At 35.8% G+C, this 23,547-nt stretch overlaps 1 protein-coding gene across 1 annotated transcript in view; it reads right to left on the reverse strand.

Moving 5' to 3' along the window:
• The window catches only part of WDR27 (WD repeat domain 27), a 123,640-nt gene that overhangs the window by 41,950 nt on the left and 58,143 nt on the right, over positions 1–23,547 (reverse strand). Inside the window, exon 25 of the mRNA XM_042795631.1 lies at positions 14,001–14,099. Within this exon, the coding sequence (XP_042651565.1) occupies positions 14,001–14,099 (99 nt within the window). The remainder of the gene's footprint in view (positions 1–14,000; positions 14,100–23,547) is intronic.

Consider the following 23,547-nt stretch of genomic DNA (forward strand, 5'->3'; position numbering starts at 1 on the left):
GGGTGGCCCCTGGGAGTTGCTTCTTTTTCTCTGTAGCATTGAGCACAGCCCCTTGTTTGGGCTCCTCTGGGCCATTATGGCTAGGTTCTTCCTTGCTGCTCTTGCCCCTGACTGTCTCTCACTCCCTTTCCCATTGCAAGTTTGTAGCAGGAGTGATGTCGGCTCCCCTCTCGTTTCCCTATGTGTTTTTGCTTCTGCAAAATAGCCTGTGCTTGGGAGGGCTCCAAGCCTGCAGCACCACCAGGAGGGCTACTTTTCATCTCTCCTTGCATTCAGTATAAGCACAGGGCAGGCATGAGAGCACTTTTCATGCATCACTGGCCAAGAAGCACAGGGAGCAAGTTTTTGAAGGCAAAAAGTATGCTTGTCATCGATATGTTTCATACTTTTGAAATTACTCCACGGTACCACACACCTCTTTTTTGTGTGGTCGGTCCTGATCCTCATTTTTCAAGTTCTCACTCTTCAGGAAACAGGGATTGCTTGGCCTGTATTCCTGCTGTTACTTTCTGCAGCTCTGTAACTTGCCTTTACCAGACTACAAGGGATGGGTTTTTTAAAATAGACAAGAATGTATCAGCCTGCTCCTGGTTACACATGTGTGTTGTGTTAATATTTGTGACCCATGTCTCTGAAACAGATTCAGAAAGATTAAAATAAAATAAAATAAAATAAAATAAAATAAAATAAAATAAAATAAAATAAAATAAAATAAAATAAAATAAAATAAAATAAAATAAAATAAAAGTAAAATAAGTAAAATTTTAAAAGTAAAAAATAAATAAAATAAAATAAAATAAAATAAAATAAAATAAAATAAAATAAAATAAAATAAAATAACCTCTGTTTTCACTTGTAACCTTTGTGACATGTGTCCTTAGTGTTTTTGGAGCTGAAAAACCCCTGTTATTCCAGGCAAATTACAGTCTTACTGTTATTTGACTCATGGTGAGCACAGGAAATAGAATAGAATAGAATAGAATAGAATAGAATAGAATAGAATAGAATAGAATAGAATAGAATAGAATAGAATAGAATAGAATAGAATAGAACAGAACTGAATTCAGCTGGAAGGGACCTACAATGATCATCTAGTCCAACTGCCTGACCACTTCAGGGTGGACCAAAAGTTAAAGCATGACATTAAGGGCACTGTCCAAATGCCTCTTCAACATTGAGAGGCTTGGTATGTCGACCACCTCTCTAGGAAGCCTATTCCAGTGTTTGACCACCCACTCTGTGGAGAAATGTTTCCTCACATCAAGTCCAAACCTCCCCTTATGGATGCAGCTTTGCCATTCCCATGCATCCTGTCACGGGATACCAGGGAGAAAAGATCAGCACCTCCCTCTTCATACCCCCACCTCAGGAAATTGTAGAGAGCAATGAGATTGCCCCTCAGCCTCTTTTCTCCAGACTAGGCAAACACAAAGTCCTTAGCTGCTCCTCACAGGACATTCCTTCCAGACCTTTCACCAGCTTTGTTGCCCTCCTCTGGACACAATAAGGGACCTTAACATTCTTCTTAAACTGTGAGGTCCAGAACTGCACACAGCACTCAAGGTGAGGCCACACCAACACTGAATATGGTGGGATAACCACCTCTTTTGACCTGCTGGTTTGATGTGTTTGATGCACCCCAGGATGCATTTTGGCTGCCAGGACAAGTTGCTGACTCACATTGAGCCTTCTGTCAACCAGCACCCTCAGATTCCTTTCTGCAGGGCTGCTCTCCAGCCACTCCTCTCCCAGATTATACCTGTGCCTGGCATTACTCCATCCAGGTGCAGAATATGGCAGTTGGACTTGTTAAATTTCATCCCATTAATCATAGCCCAATACTCCAATTTATCTATATCCCTCTGCAAGGCATCTTGTCCCTCAAGAGTCAACAGCATCTCCCACTTTGGTATCATCAGCAAACTTGCTAATTGTGCATTCAACTCTTGCATCCAGACCACTGATAAATATATTAAACAGAACTGGCACTAGAATTGATCCCTGAGGAACACCCCTGGTGACCAATCACCAGGCAGATGTAGCCCCATTCACTAGAACCTTTTGAGCCCTGCCATTCAGCCAGTTCTTCACCCCACACACTTGAACACACTCATCCCACAGTTGGACAACTTGTCCAGAAGGATGCTGTGAAGGACAGTATCAAAAGCTTTACTAAAAAAAAAAAAAAAAAAAAAAAAAAACCAAAACACCTACATCTACCACCTTACTTTTATCCACTAGGCAGGTGGTATTATCATAGAAGGATATCACGTTAGTTAAACAGTACTTCCACTTTGTGAACCTGTGATGAGTGTGCCTTATGATTGCATTGTTCTTTAAATGCTTCTCAGTAGTACCCAATATGATCTTATCCATCATTTTTCCAGGAACTGAGGTTAGGTTTTAATTAAAAACATATAAAAATTATCTTCTATGAAAACCTATGAAAATAATGCATACATCATAACCAGTGGTAAAAGGCTTGTGATCACTTCCAAGGTCTGTTAAACTGCAAACATTGTACAAAATGTTTATGTATGAGTTTTTCTATTCTACTTGGTCACTCTCAACATAGAAACTACAGGAATTATTAAAAAGTTCAAACCTATGACACACATAGAGTTACTAAGGTGGCATATGACTATAGGTTTCAGGTTGAATATCTGAAGAAAAGATTTTCTCCTATCTTTGAGAGATTACCTGGAACATGTGGAAGGTAGCTCCCTCCAAAGGTATATAACTCAAAAGCAAAAAGCACACTACCAGCTAAGCAGTTGCTTACAACAGCAATTTCCCTGATCCCAGTGACACCATTCATGTAAATAACTACACATAAGTGGAGAAGGAAACAATGTAAATAAAACCAGATGTTATACAGAAAGCTAGTATTAACATAAATTAATAGTGAAGAGCCAGATTCTTCCCTGAGTTTGAAGACTGCAAGTCAGTGTTGGAAAACACAGGAAGACTTCAGGTACTCAACACACTTGTTATTCTGTTTTGATTTACATTAACTCCAAACCCATTTTGTATGTGAGTAAATATAAATTAGAATCACACATTCTCTCTTGAGCACACGATCTTTGTGAGATTTTATACAGGAAAGTGGCAGTTTAGCAGAGCAAATGACCTGCCAGACCACCTCCTCAGCATTCTCCGTGTATTGGATTTCACTTAATACACACAATTTTCTGCCACGGTCATAGAATAATTTACACAGGGTCTGGTTTTCCTACCTTTACATCAACAGCATAAGGATCAAAATGTAAGGATATAAAATATCTGATTTTATATCCTATACTTTTTAAAACACAGACTATATTGTTAGTGGTTTTTTTCCTTCTGTTAATTAATGTTCTGTAATATGACAGAGGACATTTATTAAACAAGGACTAGAATCTCTAGGAAGTTGCAAGAGAACACTAATCAGTTATAAGGAGCAGCTCTTCAAGAACTGAGCCCCAGTTTCTTTTACAATATATTTTTTACTTTTAAATTCACATCTTAGATTACTGCATGGCAGATGTCAACTAAGCAGAAATGTTTAATATTTTATTATGGTATATGCCAGGATAAAATGAGAACCTCGTAGAGACAAATGATGGACGCTTTCCTGAGACTTTAATAAAATTAACTAAAACATTATCTAATTTAATATTAATCTGCCTTAGAAAGAATTGTAAATGCATATTTTGTCTCAAGTAATTCCTTCATAATTGTTTCTTCCTCTCTCTCCCTGCTTCCAGTAATAACAGGTAATGAACCGGTGTTCTGTTTCACTTCTCTGGGAAAACAGAAGAAAAATTACTGAAGTCACTGATATCAGCTGGGCCAGAATTTCATGCTACTGCCATCATCCTCTGCTGATCCTTCTTCAGAGTCCTTATCTGAGTTAAAAAGTGGTTCACTTGCAATCAGGTTAAAGAATGACACATATACCGAGGTGTCATTTTAAAAGACAATCTGCAGCTTTGTCATTTGTCTTTCACCAGACCTAACTTCTCTCTTCAGTGCCCAGTATAGGTCACCCACTACCTGGTCAGAGACAACAAGAGAGTAGCAGAGTCATTGTGACTCTTTCCAGATGTTCTTAGCAAAGGAGCTGAAATTAAGGTCATAAATGTTGGAATAAGTCCTAAATGTGTGTTTGTAGTATGGTATGGTATGTTAGTGGTAAAAAAAATCTATTTATTTCAAGAAAAGTTTTTAAATGAGTAAGCAACTAGCTGGATAGAATACAGCTACAGTTCTGTAAAAAGCATGTCACAGGTTGTCTCAGCTACTATGATATTCCAGACAAAGTAGATACATTGTGACTGAATTATGAAAAAAACATAGATGACCCAATCCATTCAGATTAAAATGCCAGCATTTTAATGTATGAATTACCATAATCGTTAAACATCTCAAATACCACTCTTCAGAAACACAGCATCTAGGAACAATGGTGATTCCCGCTGCTGCATATTTCTATGGGATAAAAAAAAGGGTCACAGAATCCTCTTATCAGCATCTACTCTTCCCAGACTACTGCAGCACACACTGCAGGCCTGAAAGGAAGAAGGCAAAGCAGAAGTCCCCCCCAGATGTCGAATCAGCTCACAGGAAAAACTTGTTAGGGAATACAGAATCAAGCACTTCAGAGCCTGTTGTACTTTATGCGGTGGGCTGGAAGAAAAGAGGCACAAAAGGCAGCTTTAAAGAATTTCTGCTTCCCGCCTTCCCCACACAATGCTGTACACAGTTCAGATACAGCCAGGAGCTGGGCCAAAATGTTTGGTGTGGCTATATCATACACCATCGGACAGCTGGAATCATTTTATGTTGCTATTTTAATTCGAGACAGAAGTTGTGTCTGTTTTTCTTTTCATATTTAATCTGTTAGCTAAGACTTAGCTTTCCCTTTTCCAAAAGTTCATTTAGAATGCAGTTTATTCCATACTTCATTTTCCTTCTATTTCATCTAATTGTATTTTTAATATCTGAACTCTGCTTTGTTATACATTCTCTATTCATTTATATCCTAACTGCCAATTATTTGGCCCTAAATTTCTTAAAAGCTATATAAGAAGGAAGAATCTTATTGGAATTAAAATGCTTGAATTTTAATAGAAGTGGGGTAAGAAGTTTTGTACCTGTTCTACATGAAATTCCAGGAATTTTATAACTGAAAACTCCCCATGAATGCTTTCTACTATCAGCAAATGTTCAACTACATTCTATGAATATTATTTGTTGAGCAAGAAAAATGCACGATAATGACACTTTTCAAGATGGCAAGAAAATGAAATGAGATACCTTCAGGGCAGCTTCCTAGAGGGCTATGTAAGGTAATTAAATTCAAATTCTTACTTCTACATAAGAAATATAGATGAACAAATTCCTAATGATTAGTCTTTTAGTTCTTCCTGTTTGGCAAAACTTTCTCACTTCAGCTTCTCAGGACAGAGGAGGAGACTGTATTCATAGTACAAAGTCTACTTCACAAAATATTTTTCTACGTGCCCCTTCATGGAGCATGAAAGGTAGATGCTCACTTGCTTATCCTTTTCAATATTGTATTATTGGCTCCTAGAAGACAGTTGTGTAGTGTGTGAAGGGAGTAAGAGAGGTTTATTTTATTTGGCAGCTTCTCTTCATGTCCTTTGAAAAGCAGGTTTTTTCTGAGGGATTAAGCACACTGGTTTTCACAACTGTTAAGTCAAGAGCAACCTCTGGTTCTCAGCAACTCTGAAAAACAGACCATGGGCTTCTCACTTTTGCTATCTTTTTTTTCAGAAAACAAGGCTTAACTAAAAGTGCAGAAACTTTAATTCCTAACCTTGCAGCTATCTTCTCTTACTTCTCTCTGCAGAGCTTTCATTGTCTCCCTCTAGGCACCCTCTTTTATCTCTCCAATGTCATCAATTCTCGCCACACATGTTCTTTCCCTCCAGTTCTTACAGTTAATCTCCACCATTCCCTCTTTACTCTCATTTTCTATCTGATGGTTTCCAAGAAGCTGTCTGTTCTCCAAATTATCCCTATGACTACAGTGAGTGCCTTTCCTTCCTACTCCCAGCCAATCCTATATCTTTCCAGCCCACAAGGGATCCCTGCCCTCCCTGTCGAGATACCTGGTAAACAGAATTCACAGTGAACAGCTGAATAACCAACTGTTTTGTACCACCTCTTTCAACCTAGTAGTGCCATTCAATAAAATACCTACACTTTTAAGAAGTACAGAAAAGATTTTATGAGAAATGAGCTATGAATTGAGAAGTTTGCCACTGCAAGCATATTCATCTAAAATCATGTGGTGTACAGCTGTTGTTTGCTGGCAACACATGGCTGGAGTATCCCATGATTAAACTGAATTATATTGTCCTTTTTAGCTTACAGAAGGCTTTTTATTTCTTTTTTTTTTTTTTTAATCTGACATCCTTCTTCAGAGCTGTCATATGTACTTACAAGAATTTCTTTGGTATAAACAAATTTTACCACTAAACAACATCAACTCCTATATTAATTGGCACACCGCACTACTGGGTTTTATTAGAAACAGCAGAAGAAATGGTCTTCCTGCTATAAGCAGAGACATAGACGTGCAGTGAGGAACCCTCATTCAGAATTCTCAGGGGTTGGAATAAACTCAGAGGCCTATCTGCTGTGTCATGCTAATAGGTGCTCCACAGGTTCAACCACTGTTGTAGCAGGAGTGTGGTACAATGCAAAGTTATATATTCTTTTCAATCAGAGCAATTTTAAAAAAGGAAATTTTTAAATGGCCAAGATTTGCAAACATAACCAGTGACTTAAAGGCAGTAGTCAAATTAGGCACTGTAAGAAACCAAGTCCACTTTGAGAATCTCCCAAAGGTGAGTAAACCTGAAGCCCCTCTTTTCCCCCAAGCCACTTAGACTAGGACTAAATTTAGGATAAGTGACAAGCTGTACTTCTGTGCTTTGGCTGAATTTATAAATCCATTTAACTGTTGAAAGTTGAATGGTTATGCAATTCTCTAAATTTGAAGAGTATCTCAGATTATTAACAAGTTCTGGGCTTGTAAACTACACAGTTGCATCAGTCAATGACTGCTAACTTTTTTTTAAAAAAGTGCTGTCTTACATAAAAAAACCCAAAGGTCTTACTCATTGTCACAACAATTCATTTGCTCAACAGCACTCAAGTTGTTGTTACCTTTTGTAGAGATCTTTTTACCCCAGTGTTTGGCCCTCAATCCAACTTCTGACTCTCATTAGTCTGTTTTACAAGAATAAGAAAGGGCACAGGCAGCTGCCTTGAACTACTTTACATGAATGTCTTGATACCATTTACAGGTTGCTCAAACTGGAACAGCCTTTAGCCCATGAGAGTTAAGATAAATCATATTAACTGCCACCCCAATTTTCTTTACAATTAATACCATGATATTAAATCTGTACATATGATGATAAAAGAAGAGGGATATCGAACATGATGGTAAATGAAAATAAAATGTTAATAAAATTCAGTCAGACTGTTATTTCAGTAAAGTGGATTGAAAAATTAAACTGGTATGTTCATTAAATTTAAGAGATATCCATTCCAAATCCTCACTTAATTCACTGTGATTATATAAACGAGAGTACACAGATTTGGCTAACAGTTCAAGGAGAATACAAGGAGAGAAATACACTCAACCTCAGAAAGCATGTATATGAGGTCAGCAGCAAGTTTTTTGGTTTTTGCTTTTGTTTTTTTGCTTTTGTTTTTTTTTTCATTTTAATGCAGCTGTCTTCTTTGGCTGGATGGGGGTAAAGGAAATAACTTCTCACCCGACACAAACTGCAGTATAGTCTTTGGCAAAGACAGTCTTCATACAAAGCCTGCATTACTGCACACTACTGCTCATAAAGAAAACTAATGAGATTTCTTCCTCAGTGACTTAAATGAGTTTGTTGAAACAGAACGGGTTTGTGAAATAAGTGAAAAGTTGAAGACCTGATATTAAGACACATGAGGACATGCTGGAAAAACATTAAATAGTCTCTCTCTTTCACAGTCTTCTCTGATTTGTCACCCAATTTTAATCACACTCTGCACCGGAAGGTTCTCAGCCAAGCCTGTTGACTGACTGCATATATAGTCCCAGTTCATCAAAAGAACTAAGTAAAATATGCTAGCTTAAACAGTGCAGTTGCAGATATGTTTTGTTTAATATCTACAATGGGATTTGAGTACAAATTTTAAGATAGAATCACAGCACAGCAGATGCTTGAAGGCTTCTACAGTAGAAAGTCCCGTGGTAAAAAATACCTCTACGGTAGAACAAGTTGGTCTGGGAATTCTTGTATTCAAGAATAACTAACAATTTGGTAGACCATTTCTGATTTTAAAAAGTATCTATTTTCTTCTCCTTTACCAATAATTCCTCAGCAGGACATTACTACATTTAGAGAAGTCTGTTTTATAAGCAAATTAACTGTAATTGTTTAACATGTATAGTAGAAGCATATTCCGTTCAGCTCAGTACAATTTGTGAATTTCCTAAAATTCCAGGAAATTACCTCTTCTAAGATGAATAGCAACCAATTTGCAAAACCTATTCCTTCTGAAGCTAATTAAAATCCAAAAGAAAATAATCAGTCTTCAGATTTTTACCTGGTGTCCTTTTCCACAAATATGCTTACAACCCTAGTGTCAGTGTCTAGCTTTCTGAGGCTTCAATAAACCAGTTCTAGCCTTTATAGATTTGAATATTTCTGTTACCTCAGATAACACAAGAGGATCTATGTCCATTTACTGCTAACGAGTTGCCAGATTTTGATTTCAGTGAGATTTCCACCCTGAAAATAAATGTCCTGATCACTTTATTCAGACCTCCTGCTTTCTTGATCATTATGAGAGCACTCACACCCTCAGATACACTCCCTCTGAAGGTTTTCTGACATGACTACAGCTTCTCCTTAGATGTCCAAGCTAGCTTACTTTCCGTCTTCTGCTTCTCCTTCTCTCATGAGCATAAAGCTTGTTCTATCCAAGAGCCATAAACAAGACAAAGGATTCTACCAAATAATTTTTCAACAAATGTCTATAGAAAACTTTTTAAAACCTGATTTTTGAAAGTTACTCTAGTCTTCCAGCAGAACTCAAAATTTTAAAATACATTTCAGAAAAGCAAAAAACAACCCTATAATTTTTAGAATTTGATGACATTTTCTAGCCTTTGAATTTATCTCTTGCAATGGAAGATCAGAAAAGTTGATAGCTGGCTGCTTATTCCTCTCAGAGATAAAATTACAGGAAAAAGAAAAACAAAAATTACAAAATTCTATTTACATCTAGTTTTGATGTATTTGTGGATTATGAGAGGGAGTAATTGGGATTGACTGGGCCAAACAGTAGGGTCAAAAGAACCATGTGAAAGAACTTTCCTGACTTCAGTGAGATCATACTAGATGTCAAGCTGGTCACAGGTTTTAAATCCACATGATTTAGTCTGTGACAAGATAGTCCTGAGTTTTAAAGAAGAATATCACAGTGGAAAAAATGTGCCCTACATAGGAATGAGACAAGACTAATTCAATACTAAAGCCAAATCTCAGCAAACTAAAGTCTGAAAAAGAATTTTCCATATCACTACAGAAGCTGCCTCTATTGTGGAAAATTTTATGATTACAGTGAACCATCAGTGGTGAACCAAAATCACAAACGAATAGAGTTTTCATACAAATTGTTCTAAAGTGAAATCTCCAGATGTGACCACCAGGAAAAGTATACTTTGTTAGTAGCTAGTAAAAGGTAAAAACTCATATTTCCAGACATATCCAATACCACCTGTAGCCAATTCTGACTAAAGTGGTGGTTTTAGTGTTACATTGTATTACTATCTGAGAGACCCACAAGTAAACGTCCTTACTGGGAAAATAAAAGATGTCTCCCTTCAAGTAGGTCAGAGGAAAATCAATATGAAATTTTCAGTGACTCCCATGCAAATGTATCTGGGAAAGAGATTTCCATATCTCTACTATTCATTTAAATTTCTCCAGCTGCCAAGTAATGCACTTATGGTCAGATGTTATCTAACCTAAATGTGCCACAATATAATAATACCTGAAACTAATGTTATTTGAAATACAGCTGTACTTCTAAACATAAAATCAGACTTATAAATTAATGCAAAAAAAAATTCTATTGAGTAACAATTTTAATTAATATCTTCCACACATGTAAATTAGATATTTTACTGATAAACAGGACACAAGTTGAACTTATGTGGTAATTAAAAGATGTTAATGTTTCCTATTTATTTATATTATTTTTCTAATGCTTTCTGTGACAAGAGATTTCTGGAGCTTATACACTATCACAAAATCAGAGTATAATTCATTTTGTATGGACTTCATGAAATCTTATCATCCAACCTACTCAAAGTAATGTCAACACTGAAATATAACCAGGATGCTGAGGATTTTTCCCATTATAGTCTAGTGGGTTTTTTTCTCTTGAAGTTATCTCTCAGTGTATCAGTTGGGTGGTCACATCAAAACTGACCATGATATTAATTAAAATTGTTACTCAATAGAATATTTTTTGCATTAATTTATAAGTCCGATTTTATGTTTAGAAGTACAGCTATATTTCTAGAAAATGGAACAGATTTGCCATATTTCATCCAATGTAAATTATATTTTTGATTATTTTTCATCAAATGCCCTACATTAACTTATTGAGCATGTATTTAAATATCTGAATATTTCAAACAGGTAGCTTCAGAGGACTTCGGGAAATCATCTTATCCAACCTTCTCCTCAAATTAAGATCAATGCTGAAATCAGATCAGGTTGCTCAGGGTTTGTTCTATTAAAGTGTAGTTTGGGGTGGGTTTTTTTCTCTCTCTCAAAGCTACCTCTCAGTATATCAGTAGGGTGGTAGCAATGCATGCTGATTTCAAAGTCATGATTCTGTCATCAAAAAATAACTTCCAGCACAGTATACTGGCTCAGAGCTTGGACCTTCTTTTCTTCTCTGCTTCTTTTTTTGTTTGGTTGGTTGGTTGATTTTTTTGAAGACAATAATATGATAGAGTGTTTTTGGATGGTTTTGCCACAGTGTTCACCCAGCTTGTACAAAGATGAAACCAACACTCAAATACACAAAAGCCACCAAAAATGAGCAGATGACAATAGTTTCCCTATTTGCTTTTATCCTGCTTCAAAATCATTTCAAAGAGCGATGATGTATTGGTTCCCATATTTGGAAGGTATGAGTTCCACCCCATTTTAACTTAGATTGACTCAAATGTGTTATAGTTATTATAGTTAAACACTATGATATCCCTTAATGTGTATTCCCTAAAATAGATTGAAATTCAATTAATATTTTTGGTAAGATAAATACTTTTCCCTACTTAAGTTTTGAACAATGAGTGAAAACCAGGAAGAAACAATGAAAAGCTAAAACTGAGAAATCATCTTGAAAATATATCTAAGACAAATGCAAAGCTTCTATCTTATTTCCCTTCTCCAGCTTTCATAGCAACCATTTTATAAATCATTCCAGACTACCATATGATGACAGCAACAATGCCCCCCCAGCAGTAAAAAAATCACTATTATACTCATCTAGGGTTTTTCCCTCTTTTCTGGAAGAACATTTATGAAAGTGAGAGTTATAATAAAGGTTGGAACAAACTATCTCATGGACAGGTGCTGGGCAAGCAACCACTGAACTGGACTGCTGCCAGTACACCTCACTCTTGGCTGGATCTTTCCGCAGCAGAAAGCTTAGCCATAATGCTCGAATTTCACTCATCAGCCACTTCCCTTTTTTACTCCTTACTTCTTCCCCTGCCAGTGTTTCTCTCTGAATGCAATGGGGCTTTGTGCAGAGGTTATTCAGAACCCAATATAATTCTTAACAGTATTCATTCAAACTTTGGATGAAACAAGAATAGTGTCAATTTTAAATCCCTAAATAGTGGTAGTGGTAGGTATAAAAATCTTCCAGTGTTGGAAACTCTGGCTGCCTAACACAAAGTCTTTCTTTCAAGGCATGGGATTATTCTGTTCTGATTCATTTGGTGGTTTTCTTCTTTTCCACTCTACAAGCTTACCATTGCATTTCTTAGATGCTTCTCCTAGTGCCTTTGAATGTAACCTCATGATAAATCCTACATTGGAAAGTGCAGGTGATTAATTTTTTTTGGTTCTGCAACTCCCCCAAAATTACTGATTTAGAAAGCATTTCAGAGTGCCTATAATACAGAATGATTTGGTTAACAGAATTTACATTTCAGCTGTAATCCTTCAGAGGAGCACTTTCTGCACAATCCTTACTTTTTAGTAAAGTGTTCATGATAATACCAGCTTCAAAATCTTCCCCCAGAACCATATCTATGGGGAAGTTTGTCAGCTGGTTCAAATCCACAGCTCTTGCTTCTCAGGAAAGAGCTCTTCAGGAAGTGTGTTTCTGGTCCTTGAACTTCAGATTTGGCTCTTAACCGCAATACTAAATTGACTGTGTGGTGTTTCATGAAGTTCAGTATTAAGGCTTTGTGCCCCAAGGCACACTTTCAGAGTTTAGACCAGTCTGGCTTGGATTCACAGCCAATGTTTATTTTACACCATTTACGGATTCTGCGTCCCTGATCGACAACTGATTTGCCTGAATTTAGCTACTTCAGTCATAAGTCATAGTATTACTGCAACTGAGCCTCTAGGCTTTTAATAGTTAAACTCTAATAAGACATTTTCCACCAAAATGCATTCCAACAGCTGGACCATAGATCAGGATGCTGCTAGACTACAGTCAGCTCTATTCTTCAGTATATAACATCTTTTTTGCATAATTGTGTTCAGTGCTAAACCTGAAACTAGTCTTAATCTGGGTGAAAAATTTAATAAACTATACCATTTAGTTGGATATATCATTGATGAATCCAAAGAGCAGAAATACATAATGTTCACCACAAGATAGCAATTAACAGAAAATTTCCAGAATTCCAGAAATTTCCAGAAATTCTAAAATTGCAGAAATGCTAACATTGTTATTTACAGATGGAAGGAGATGTGTAAATGTAACAATACTCCCACATTGAAATATATTATACTTACTTTGTAAATGTTTTTTAATAGTAACAAGTACAGCCAGTGTTGAGGAGATAGTGAAGAGGAGCTACTGTGTCCTCTTTTATATATATATATATATATAGTGACAATAGTTGTCTCTTTAAAGTAAGGAGAAGTGTAGAAAGTACAAAACCTTCAATGCATTTTCAATACATGAAAATGAATGAGTTAAGTCTATAGGATTCAACAGTATACAAAGAATTCACATTATAAACTAGCTGTAGGGAAGCTCTGGTTTCAAGATAATACTTAGAAAACAGATTCCCTTGTATATATTGATGCAGTATAATTAAACAATTACACTGAAATATAATGCTGTTAACACAGTATAGTATTAATGATCAGTAAAAAAACAGGAACTCTCATTGACTAATGCCTAACTTCTGTGGAGTACTTTTTACATATAGACATCTGAAAGGCTCAAAACACAACAGCAACAGTTTTTCAAAACATTATGATAAAGCTATTTCACTGCTTATTCAGACACAGCACATGTAAAATAACATTTTTTAAATATTTCAGGCCTTTGAGTAACTATGACAGGCCTGAGCCCCTTGACATTTCCCTGCCCCTACTTATTTCTCTCTTACATCCTCTGAATTAGTAGTCTACCCAGGTAATTTGAAGTGGTTGTACATTTTCCCGACATTCAACAAGTACTGGTTCACAATAGTTCCTATGCCAGAACTCTTCTTTGTAGGCAGTTAGTCAGAGCATTTGTCTCTGTAGCATGTAGCATTTCACATGAGTTTATGACTGACACAATAACCACACTACAGTTAGAAGTAGATGAACAGCCTTACAGCTGCACAGCATATTGGTAGATAAATAAAAGAGTAGTAAAAAGCAAGTTCACAGTGAAAATTTTACAAATTTTAATTACAAAGAGGAAAAAAAGCAATGACTTACCTGTGGAGATGAGGGACTAAAAGTCACATTGATGACAGAATCTGTGTGTCCCCGCAGTTTATGTGAAAAACTGCTTGAACGCATTTGATATATGTAAGCCTAAAACCAAATGAGATTATATTTTCACTTAAAAAATATACATCCCATTCTAGAAGCACTAAGTTATAGTATAGGAAGACTAAAGATTCAGCCTAAAGGGAAGTTAGAAAATTTTTATAATAGATAGAAAAATATAAAAGTCATCAACAACTTAGAACTGATTTCTATAATTCAGAATAATTTGGCAAATGCTTAATGACTTAAGTAAAAAAAAAGAAAAAAGGTCTAGAAAGAGAAATGCCATCTTTTCCCCTTAAATAACAAAATATTAGGTATATTTCAAGCAGGCATGTAAAAAATGACCATTTAAAATATATTTTTAAGGGTGTTCTTCAGAATTTTAACCCTTTCTTTTAAGTAGAAATATGTAGAATCTAAAACCTTGGTTTCTAAATTTGAAAAATTTTATATTTGTTGCTACATTAAATAATTTTTTTCAGTTTCTACATACAGCTTTGCAGTTTTATATTGAGCAGCATAGAATTCAATAACAAATCTTATTAAAATATTAGGAGTGATGCGAGTATCACCGGTGAGAAAAAGCATATTTCCTGCCTTTCCTTCTCAAATGAAAAAGGGAAAAGTGGTTTCCAAGGAGTAAATTAAATTTAGTAGTAAAATAGTTATATTTTTATAGGTACAGACTCAAATAATGAAAATGTGCCAATGAAAATCTGCATTAAGAAACCAATCCAAAATTCAGTGAAAGTCATAGACATACTGCTACTATGTAAACAATTGAATTGTGATATTAAATGAGCATTATCCTACATAAACAAACGAGAAAATTTTAAAAATAAATCCTGTAGTAGAGATCCTCCACATGAGAAACACACGTGAGAGTCATGTGCAGGCACATAGGATTGTTTTAGACTGTGCCTTATCTAGCAAAAATAATAATTATTTGCAGGATACAGTATGCATACAGTAGGCATATCAAAAAAGACACATAACATATGTAAATAATATGCAGACTTATTTGATACTTTATAAATAAAATGTGTCCATCAAAAGAATAAATTGTAAAGCATGCAAAAAATAGTCAAAGATGATAATCCAACCTTTAAAGTTTCAATAAAAAATTAAAATGTTCCGTTGTCTTTATGAAATCTCTGCAGTTGAGATTATTATCACGGAATTCAGAGCACAACTTAACATAAACTAAACCAAACTGTGCATAGATACTATTACAACAATGTATTACTCTGTGACATCATTTTTTTGTTGGTAGTACCTTAAAGTGAGTTTAATCATTCAGACCCAAGGCAACTGAGCTTCCCCTAACAGACAGCAAACTGCTACAAGATATATATCCCAAAAACTTGTGGACTCATCTGACAGTCTTCCCAACTTACAAAAAGATTCATGGCCCAATGCAGGTCCTGAAAAACACTTAATGCCTCACTCAGAAAACAAATCTTATCATCCAACACCAAAGATTCTCTAGTCTAAACCAGCACAGAAGAAACACTGAATAGTCCTCAGTGTCAAATTTTCCATTCATTACCATATTCACTGAGATGCAAACCAAAGAAGACAACTGTAAATCTACTTAATTGCATTCAGTTTATATACCTTACATATTCTGCATTCAGTCCAGGATATGGAATTAAAACCATCTACTGACATAAGTGAAGTGCCTAAAAACATACAGAAACATAAGTATCCATTTTTAACCTCGATCTTTTGTAGTATTCCACACAGATATTGCCATACTAACTGGTAAAGTAGCAGCATCCCCTGTAATGTGTCAAAATCACTGCATCCTTCCTAAAAGCACACAGCAAACACTTGTTAATTGGAAATTCTGACTTTAAGCCCCTCTTCCCTACTTTTTAAAGATCTCAGGAAACTGGCCATACTAAAGAGTATTTGATTGCTAGTAATATAAAAGCAGCAATTTCTGTTTGTTTGTTTTAAAACATATGGACATACCATATCTACTGTGACTTACACCACTTGAAACATGATCATTTCACAAGTCAGCAAGTAGCTAAGGGGAACCCAAACAAGATGAAAGTGATATAATGACAAAAAGGAAAGCATTCTGTTGTGTCTGTAGACATGAAATTATTTTCTCTGACAGAAGGTACGAGACCATGTATTAGTAAATTCAATCTGTACACAGGACTACTCAAGTTCTTGCTGTTTCTATACAGAAAAGCTGCAATCACTGTTTGTAAATAACTCCAGTTAGACACAAATTTCCTCTTTATTGAGATAAAAATATTAAGAGGTTGTGTTGGTTATTTGCTGGAATATTTGTTTCACACAGAACACAACATTGCCAGTTAATCAGACTTAAACAGAGAAGGTTTCAGAGTTCTCACATAGTAGTATCCCTCAAAATTTCCTTTATTTTACAAGGCCACATCCATCCATTCTCCTCCTTCCATACTAGCTTTCCACTGTTCACTCTAATGACACTACCATGACACTACCATCAACTGGTAACAAAATTATCAGATGTGTTATCTCAGTACTTATAACAATGTTGTGTCTTCTTCATAGCCAAGCTTTGTCATATTGTGTATCACCTGGCCCCACTGTCCAGACTTCCCACAAGACTTCCTTTCAAGAACAGAGTGCTAGCAATGACCTTTTTATTCCAGCAAGAATGAGGTATAGAAACTGCAGTCAGGTTTTACTTCACCACCACCATCACCATGCCAGAGCAGACTACAGCAGCTGTGCTCACATAATTAACAGGAATCTGCAAGTCTCAAGAAAATGAGAGATGACATGCTGTAGAATTCCTTATTTCAGGGAGAATCCAGAAAGGAAAGGAGTACACTGAGTGAGAAGAGAACAAGCAGCATTACAGGCTGCACTGCAGTGTCCAGAACAGCATGCTCCACCACTTCTAACTGAAGAAAGAGAGAATTCGTGAAAACAGGAAGAAATCAGTCTTACCAAACAGCCCCCCAAAATCCTGTGCACCTCTTGTCAAAATGGTTCAACAGTATCACGATACTGAGTAATACCATGACACTTTTTAGGTGCTTTTCTCATGAAAGATTCAAATCCTTTTCTTCATAGCTAATGTACACATGTCCATCCCCTTTGGAACTGTGGGAATGACCAAAACAAGATGAATACATCATGTTTCTTAACACACTACAGAACTCTGTTATATATAAGAACTTAAACAGAACAGAATTGATGAGAAAAATACTGAAGAGAATAAAATAAACTCTAAAATTCAGGGATTTGGTTCATAGTATAAGTCCTCTGTACTCTGCACAGCTGATACATGGGGAGCTAGTAAAATAGATTTAAAAAACTCCTATTGCTAGCAATTATTCCCCTTCACAAGCTAATTATTCTGCAATTGCAAGGTTTTGGATTGCCTGCATCAGTTCTGCATATACTAACACCAGTCTTTGGCAGAGAGGTATAGACAGCTGACAGGACTATGCTTTCTATCATCTTTTCTCTTTCTGGCCCCAAATTGCACTACTGTCACTTTTCCTCTTCAAGCCTACTCTCCTCCCACCTTTCATGGAAGTAGGAACAAAGAAGAGGCAAAGTCAAGGACAGTAAGATTCAAGAGCACAAAATGCTTTGAGTCACAGATCCACAATGTCTTCCAACAGTTTCTGAGCCAAGAAGAAACACGGGTCCATGTTTTAACTGAGAGAACATACCACAGAGAGACATGATTAGTGAAACTGAAAACTTTCCATCATAATCTAGTGGCTTACAGAACCTTGCTAAACTTATCTAATAAAAATTAATTTTCCATTCCAGGTTCTCAGTTTATTTTGGGGAGAGGCATATTAATTTTTGGCCTAATCTCTATGTCCCCATTCCTCTCTGTAAAATAGATGTGATAGCATTTCACTGTTTTTTGAAGACAAATCCCATCTCTGGGAAATCCAGGTATTCTAGTAACTTTTGCTCTTCCACACAGTTCCTAAATCAACCATTTCACTCATACCTTTCTTTCAAAAAATGCTATGAAGCAGTTGTGCACCTTCAGTAGAATCTAGCAAGTGTGTATTTGGTTGTCTAAAAAGAGATATTAGCTAATCACACTTCTCAAACTAAAAATTCAAACTCTTACCTCCCACTTTTCAAGAAACAATTCTAAACCCTGATCTAGCGGTTAGGCTGGGATGCAGCAGTCTTCTGAATCATCACATTATGTAACAAGTTTTACCGTGTCAGACAAAAGCAATGACAGGCAAGTACAGATAGAAGCCCACCTGTAGCTAACCACTGAAGCATTCATCAGCATGGGAAAGATCTTTACCCCGATCTTTATTATAAGACTATTTTCATATCGAACAGCTGCTAGACAAAACACACAGAACATGGCCGGGAACACAACTTTCCCACTGTAATTCGTTTCTAAAATTCTATTCTAACAGAACTTGTGCTAAGCTTCTCTCTGATACTGTATTTCTAGCCCTATAAATCTTAAATATTTAGGTGTGGTGGCTCAGTTTCAACAGAAAAAGTGGCAGAGACCCTGACTACATTCCAGAATAGTTTATTATGTTGTGGCAGCTATCATCTTTTCTTCCAATAACTGTGCTTTTAAGGAAAGTAATAGCAAATATTTAAAATCAGAGTAATTTTTACCTGTAACGCAATAAAATGTGATTAAAAGAAGAACATCACCATTAAAAAGTGCATAAAAAAAGCTTCTGTTTAAGCAAGTCTAGACACAGATATCTAAGCTAGCCAATGATAGTCTAAATTCTGAGAATAAAAGTTAACTTCATGCAAGAGTAAAAATAAAATTTCAGTAAATTTATTTTTAACTTTAATAGGGAAAAAAAAAAAAAGAGCAAAAACAATAAAAAACAACCCAAAGGAAATTGTATTTTAACAGAAATTACATTCAGGTATTCATAAGAAGTGGAATAACTCCAGTATAAACATTCTCATACCATAGTCTGCCATCATTCCTGTTTTACTACATTTCTGATGTCATTCAAATTGTTTTTCTGTTCTATACTTACTAGATTTTTTTAGCATATTCTTCTCTACCAAAAAAAAAAAAAAAAAAAAAAAAAAAAGAGAGAAAGAACAGTTAGTGAATTATAAATTATACCATAACACTAGCCACAGAAGAAAAAAAAATAAAGTATTAATTCAATGACAGAGGAAGAACGGATTTTCAGCAAACCAAATGTAAAAAAAAATAAAGCAAAACAGTCTAGGAAGTACTCAGCAATACCCAAAATTCATATGTGCATATAATCTGTTATAGACTTTAGCCAAAGTCAATCCCTTTTTTTTATATTAAGACCAATTTCTTGTAATAAAAATACTGATTCAGTAGATATTGGTATTTCCTTTCCATTTCTGTCCAAGGGTCAGCCAAGAGTAAAAATCATTTACCTGTACCAATAGCTTCCAAATAAGTTTCCTGCACCCATAACCACATACTTACTTGTGTTTCCTTTCACTTAAAGTTTGAAGAAAATTTGGAGTAGTCAGTTTTCACTAACCCACAGTGTGAGAGTGTATTTAGCACCTTACATGTATTTACAAGGTTGTGCATTCTTCTTAAATTTGTAGCAGGAGACAGGGAAGAAGGGTGAAAGTCCCTTCTTGAGAGAAGAATTTGTATCCAAATGGAAAACTACTTAGTTCTACTGCATTTGTAGACAGAGTGTGCTAAATAAATTTACTCTTTATCTGCAGAGTTTCACTATAAATTCTTTCCTCTGTTTTCTTATACTCTGTCTTCAAAGCAAACTTGTCCCCATCTGTTCCCACTGCTCCCTAGTCCAATCCATGTCCATATGCATTTGAGTCAAATTACTTACACTCCTACTCCCTCCTGGAAAGGGAAAGAAGGGCAAGAAAATCAGAAAGAGAAACACTGAATGCATTACAAAAAGATTCTACTTTTCATCAGCCCTTGCCCAGGGACTAGAAAAGCAACACCAGTTTCAAGAGAAACCCTTCATAACTGCTGTGGCTTTAAAGAGTGGAGCACATATTTTACAAACAGGTCACAGGAAAAAACAAAACAAAACAAAACAAAAAACAAAACAAAACAAAACAAAACACCCACCAATATCTAAGATACCTAATTTGACCGTACAAAATTAGACATTTTTTTCTTCATAAGTTTTGCATGGATTGGCCAGTCATCCCTTTTCTGAATCTATTTTTTCTAATATTTCAAATGAACTATAGAAGATGGAAGTGTTAAAGCCTCTTGATAGAAAAATAAATAAATATTTTTTCTTACACTTTTATGAAAAACATCTGGATTTATTAATAAGGCATTAGTCTCCATTTGCCTCCATTAGTGCCATCAAACCTGATGCATACTCCCACACTACATGATTTAATTTTTTGGCTTGCACTTCACCACCCCCTGTTTACACTGGGGCACATCTCCCACTGAACCATGTATTTTTTCTCAGCATCAATCTGAAGAAGCACCTGAACTACTTATACTAAAATGAAAAATAATAATCAGCCTGAAGCAGAAACCCAGCATGGAAAGTTTCAGCCCCAAAATGTTCTCAATTATAAGCAACTGAAAACAGAATTATAGTGGAAAGTGTTAGACTACCTTAACTATAGGCATCAGTGCCAAATCCACACATAATAAAACAGATTTCACAAGTATCCTAAGCACTGATTAGCACTTTTCAGTCCCAAGATATCTTAAACACTTGCCACATGGTAGCATGGAAAGTCTATTCAAGCATGTCACCAAAAGTTGAGTACCGTATGTCCTCTGAGTCCCTTTGCCTTCTAACGCCTCTTATGGAGGCTGTCATTCTGGTAGTCACATGAAACTGCCCACTACAGTAAGACCCCAGTTTCCATCTGAGTTCCTTCAACATAACTACAAAAGCAGTAACAGTTAACATTAATAATGCTCTTTATTATTAAAGCAGTTAACATTATCAAGATCAGTCATCTTTCAAGATTTAGAGGACACTTTTCAAATGTATCAGTATGCTGGCAGTGATAGCTAACAGTTTGAAATTTCCTCACTAAAAAAAGATTACATAATAGATCTAAACCATATCTCAGATTTGCCTCTGTAAGCTGCCTTTCTTAGAAGCTTCCAATTTATAATTTTCCTGATTTTAGTTTTCTAATTAACTGGTCAATTTCAAAGCCTTATGTACATGATTGGTTTTATTTGTCTGCCTGTAGAGTTTATGTAGCACAAAGCACTTCTGTATTTAGGTTGCTTTTACTTTTATAACATACTTAGGTTTGGCAGGGTGCAGAATTATTATAATAGGCAAAATCCTATACTTTGATGAAAAGTATAAATAAAACAGAAGACAACTTCATACATAACCCATGTAGTTTTTGTTATTGGTGTAGCAACCTGTTATGCTGAAAAAATTCTGGGTTTGCATTATGGGTCAGTCAGCGTGAACCATGAGCCCAAGCTTTGAGATTTAACATGGACACAGAGTTTTATGTTAGCAAATTCCATTTCAGCACCAGGGTCAAAATGTGCCCCTTAAACTTCAAAGAGAGAGCTAGCAAGAATTAATGTGAAAACAAACAACCAAATCTTTATCTGCATTCTCTACTTCATTTCTGGAAACTTGGAATTTATTCAAAATGCCCTAACGTCTTCAAAGAAAAAAATTAAGAACCTAATTAGATGTGAAGTAAAACAGCTAACTAGAACTACACGGAGCAAAGGAGAATATTAGCTTTTCCTGTTTTAAAAAGTAACATTTCACACTCTCCAGATATTTTTGTCTTTTTAGACTAAGATTTCTTTGGTCAACAAATGTTTAGGTGATCATTTTGTAAAGAGCTCAGGAAAACTGAAATCTAAACCCATTTAGAGTATTTGTCCAGCACCCTTAATACTACTGTCTGATAGTCAGAAACCTCAAACTGTCCACTTGTAAAGTAGTTAGGAATTAAAATATTATGTGTATTTGGTTAAGAAAAAGTCAACCCACGTCACTTGTACCCTTAGGCTATTTAAGATGAAGAGAAGATCTGCTATTAGAAATGGCAAATTCTTATATTTTCTAATCACAATGAATTATGGAAATGATAATCACAGTTCAAAACCAAGATACTGTGGTGTGCTGGTTTTGACTGAGATAGAGTTAATTTTCTTCATAGTAGCTAGTAGGGGGCTATATTTTGGATTTGTACTGAAAACAGTAACACAGGGACGTTTTAGTTATTGCTGAGCAGTGCTCACACAGCATGAAGGCCTTTTCTGCTTCTCACCCCATCCCACCACCGATCAGGCTGTGGGTGCACAAGAAACTGGGAGGGGACACAGCTGGGACAGCTGACCCCAGCTGACCAAAGGGATGTTCCATACCATATGACATCATGCTTAGCATATAAAGCTGGGGAACAAGAAGGAAGGGAAGGAAGGGATTTATGGCATTTGTCTTCCCAAGTAACATTTACTTATGATGGAGCCTGGCTGTCCTGGGGATAGCTGAACACCTCCTGCTGATGAGAAGTGGTGAATAAATTCCTTGTCTTGCTTGTGTGCGCGATGACTGCGGTTAAACCACGACATGCAGGTACCTGCTTTTATCAGACTGTCAGGCCCTACACATGTCTTGACAAAGGTTCTCTTAAAGAAGTTGGGATAATCAGTTAGCGGAACATTTTCAAACCATGATTTACAGTATGTACAAGTCTCATACTAACAAACAAAAGCAGTTCAAATAAAAATAAGTGGCTACTTCAGCGACACAGAAGCTATACCAAACTGTTCTCATACAAAGTATATGACCTATTTTATAAGTAAAGAAAAAGGCAGGCAGAATTTGCATCTCTTTGTTTACAATAACATATTTTGGTTTTCTGATTCTATGCCCTGTAGGAATATGGTTTTGATTTTGCTATTAATCAATGCAGCCAACATATTTCTCTGTCAAACACTTCAGATATTGTGAAATATAAAAGGCAGTTTAAGATTAATGTCTCTCAATTATATTCCAATTCTGTGTCTTTTGGCTTTAAAATCAATGATATTTGTTAACCACAGGGTGCAAGCATTGCGCTTGATAAATTAAACTCCAAGATGATTGAAGATGCAGTTGCTGGTCAGTGGAAAGTTACATAACTTATTTCCAGAATGCAGTATTTCAAGATTACACTTTTTATACACACTGCTGAATTTTTATGCAGTTTTTTGAATTCCAATGGACATTCACTCATAGAATACAATCTGCAAAAATATGTGACTTCTTGATACTCTTAAAACTGTTCCAGTTGTGCATCAGTCCATCTGTCAGGATGTTATTAGTTTAACAATATGAATGGACTATTCCGTGCCATGTTCAATTTTCTTTTTCAGAAGGAAACACAAAAGTATATCCATTCTCAATATTTCAAAGAGAAGCCTCCTAAAAATGCCTCAGAACTATATTTTGTCCTAACAGTACAGTTGTAGCAAAAGTCTGAAACTTGACTCAGTTTTCCTCAGGGTACAACAAGAACAATTAAAGTTCTCTACAGA

This window comes from Tyto alba, unplaced genomic scaffold, assembly GCF_018691265.1.
Source record: "Tyto alba isolate M040663 unplaced genomic scaffold, T.alba_DEE_v4.0 Super-Scaffold_22, whole genome shotgun sequence".
Classification (NCBI taxonomy): Eukaryota; Metazoa; Chordata; class Aves; order Strigiformes; family Tytonidae; genus Tyto; species Tyto alba.